Source organism: Ptychodera flava, chromosome 9 (genome assembly GCF_041260155.1).
Source record: "Ptychodera flava strain L36383 chromosome 9, AS_Pfla_20210202, whole genome shotgun sequence".
Lineage (NCBI taxonomy): Eukaryota > Metazoa > Hemichordata > Enteropneusta > Ptychoderidae > Ptychodera > Ptychodera flava.
The window spans coordinates 44,198,845-44,202,792 of NC_091936.1; the positions used below are offsets into that span (position 1 = coordinate 44,198,845).

General features: G+C 39.0%; 1 protein-coding gene across 1 annotated transcript; it reads right to left on the reverse strand.

Annotated features, from left to right (window-relative positions):
* Positions 1 to 491: 491 nt before the first annotated feature.
* LOC139141123 (uncharacterized) lies at positions 492 to 3,739 on the reverse strand. Its single transcript, XM_070710713.1, has one exon. The coding sequence runs from the start codon at positions 3,328 to 3,330 to the stop codon at positions 1,351 to 1,353; it is 1,980 nt and encodes a 659-aa protein (XP_070566814.1). The 5' UTR covers positions 3,331 to 3,739; the 3' UTR covers positions 492 to 1,350.
* Positions 3,740 to 3,948: the final 209 nt, after the last annotated feature.

The window sequence follows — 3,948 nt, forward strand, 5'->3', positions numbered from 1 at the left end:
ATATTTCACAGGATTTTCATGTTTTATTTGTTACTTTCTTCCTCCTTCCACTATATATCAACCCATCCATGACTACCCGACATATATATATATATATATATATATATATATATACACAGATGTCCTGAGAAATTACAGTGTTTGATATGGAAAGTAGAGCATTATAAATAATAACACAAATTACTTCAAGTGCAAAGTAATAATATCAGTTATGTTTCATGCATCCTGCAATCTTCAGACAGAATCTTCTGTCTGAAGATTGCAGGATGCATGAAACTAAAGTAACAGATATTATTACTTTGTACTTGAAGTAATCTGTGTTATTATATATATATATATATATATATATATATATATATATATATATATATATATATATATATATATATATATATATATATGCAAAGTTATTTATTTATTTATAACGCTCTGCTTTTGCATTGAGCACTGTAATTTCCCACAAGGACATCTGTATACTTTTATATATATATATATATATATATATATATATATATACACACACACACACAGAGTGAAACACACACATGGATATATTATTCATACAGATATTCTTGCCATATCTGTATATTTGAAAAATGTGAATAATCTTAATCTGTACTTACTACTGCATACACGTACACACATGTACATACACATATATACTGTAGCACCTGCAATACATACTACATATACAACAGACATGTATGTTTGATATGTAATATCTATCTATGTACAAGCATATACACTGACTGGTATTAACACTAGTACATTTGACATTATTGTAATATCTATGTATGTACATTCATATATACACTGTGCCAGTATATATATTAGTGTACACACAAAAATATATAGATAAATAATGTATCTACATATACAATATATTATGCACACATTCTATGGAACAATTTCAACACAAATATTTTAAACTTAAAAAAAATCCGAAACAGGAGAGGAATTTCTGTCCAAGCATCAATGCCAGTTGCCAGTTTGTACAAATGTTTTGTCAGTTGACACACTTTCACAAAATAACCAGTGTACAATGTACTAGCAGCTAAACAACGTTAAAGGGACAAAGTTGGCTATTTTTCTTGAATTTTGTTTGATACGAGATACTACTTATATTGTTTGACATGTTGAAAGATAATGAATGGGTGACTGTGCATATATTTGACCCCCGGTTTTAGACAAATAAAATGAAACCATCACAAAAATGAATTAATGGTCATGACCATTTATTCAGTATCTTTCAACATGTCAAATAATATAAGTAGAATCTCATATCAAACAAAATTCATGAAAAATGGCAGATTTTGTCCCTTAAGTTCTAGAATCCTGGACGTTTGGAAGTCACCTTGGAGTCTGCTGCAATGTCTGGACAAGTTTGTCAAAGTCAGTGGCAGACAGCTGTCCGTGTCTACATTTCAGATAGGTCACATCTCGGATCATCTTGGGAACCTCACTCGTCATCAACATTATCGGCACGATGATGTCTCTCTCGCTTTCCATGGAAACACAGTGCGCTTGTTTCAGTTCGTATTGGCACCATCTGCTGGAGTTGAAATCTGGAGTGAGGACAACGATGGTTTTGTGACTTTTCTCGATGAAAGTCACAATATTATCCACTATAGCCGCACCTGGCATGAAATCACGAAAGTGGATGATCCCTTTAAGTCCGTGATCTTTTTCCAACTTCGTCAGTAAGGCCAAAGCCCACTCCTCATCTTTATTACTGAAACAAACCAGGAAATCGAATGGCAGTCTTCTCGACTTAATGCTTGGGTTCAATGTATTACGGGAGGAGAACGGATCAAGTATGACTCGGTCACTCCACCGCCTTGTCCTCCGCTTGGCAGTCCTGGCATGAACCCTGTACTCTTTCAATAAATTAACGTAACCTGGTATATCTTTTGTCGATACTTTATAACAATCACCTTGACAACAGTCACCATGGTAATCGCCATCCCCGGCCGCTATAGTCAGTTCCTTCACTCTTTTAACTACTGCTTTTCCTTCTCTTAGCTTTTCTGTCGCCCCCTCTGTTTCACCCATGGCTTCAAGACACCGAGACCAACGGTTGTACGTATCCAAGGGACTGAAAAAGTCGTCCTCTTTGCTGTGGACGGCATATTTGTAAAACCGCACTGCCTTGCGGTACTTTCCCAATAAGAAATACACGTATCCAAGATCCGAGTAGTCCGCATGTACTTCCTTCATTTCCAAGGCCTTGAGAAAACTTTTTTCGGCGTCAAGCAATAATTCTGTCTTATCGGTGTGGTGTTGGTAATCCGCATCTTCATACATGGTGAGAAAGAGCCTCCCTTGATGCCGATATGCGAACCAAGACTGTAACATATCCAAAGATTTCTTAAAATACTCCATAGCATGACCATATTGCTTCATGCGGATGCATTCAGCGGCAACACGGCGAGTAATGTACGGTCCCTGAGAAAGTTCCAAACCCCTCCTAAAACACTCCTCAGCGGTCAATGTTTCCACATCTGGTACCTTTGGCAAAACTTTGAAAAGCAAACGACCGTCGACATTGTTCAACAGTATACCCAGAAACACCCAAGCCAATGCCCGATTACGAACCGAAGGAGCGTCGATAGTAGTCACTTCGTACAGACACTCAGCAGCTTCGCAAAAACTCTGATCTAGAGTAGATGAGCTTGCTTCGGCAAAAATGTAATGATTATCTCTCCTGTATAATGCAAGCGCATAATCGAACATCCACTCGGCCCGCTCTGGAATACAACAATCACCTCGTCGGCCCATTTGAGCGGCCTCGCGAAAATAATCCATGTATGAAAATTGTCGTATATCTTGTTCAAAAAAGCGTATTGCATGGCCACGGTCGGCAAGACTGCGAGCCATGATCGTAGTATGACTGACGTTTGACTGGTTTTCTCTGCTATGTAACTTCTTCAGGTCTTTCAAATACTTTCCATATAGACGTAAAGAGCCCTGCTCTTTGTAAATAAAAGCTAAACTGGCAAGCGCATTATGATTCTGGTCATCATGGCGGAGAACTTCTTCGAACTTCTCAATTGCTGCATCGTCATCTTTCAAACTATAGGCAACGAAGCCCTGCAGGTTCACCAACGCGGCAGACCGAGAGGGTAAGGTGGTGAAATTGCATTCTTCATTCCGCGACACAATTTTCATCAGATCGTTCCTTGCACGCTCCAGTGCCTTCGAGTCCTTGTCACTCAGTTCAGGCCACGTAAAATGGCAGCCGAGTTTATCCAGTTCATCACCCTCGTCCGACTGGGACCAACTCGTCAAACTGATGGCGTCCGCGGACGATGTTGTTGCACATGTTGTCATGCTCTCTCGATTTCATTACAGGTACAGTAGAAGCCAAACTGCTGTCTATGACCAAACGGCACGGCGATGCTACACACTAAAACGCTTAACCTGTATAACCAACATTGTAGTAAGTGGCACCTGTATAAGCTTATGGTTGAGTGTGCAGATAGGTAGGCAAGGGTCGACTATGAGATGTATAATTGTTCATCGATTGACGAATATAAATAATCTGCGTCATTACTCACGTTCACGGTATCGCGCGATGCCTAGAATTGCACCAGCCATATTCATGATATTCTCACACGTAAGTCCGGGGAATCACTCGATGACATCATTCGACTGGTTATTTACATTGGCGAATGAACATAGAGGGCGCCCGCGTAACGACTGCAAGCAAATCCCAGTTCTCACAAATAACGACCAGACCGCAGTCAGCTGAGGCAAAGCAAAAGAAATTGTATTTACATGTAAAGATAGTCAAAATTTTCAGAAGTTCCTTAACTTTCATGCATCGCATTATTACAGTTTACACTTAAAAGTTAAAAGGGGAAGAACGTTCAGAAATTTCCCATTAATGAGAATGAGCAATATTTTAAAGTAGGCGGAAAACACAAAATTTTAATCCAATTCTGAATG

Coding starts and splice junctions, on each gene's coding strand:
- LOC139141123 (XM_070710713.1), bottom strand. CDS start 3,330: ATGACAACATGTGCAACAACATCGTCCGCGGACGCCATCAGTTTGACG.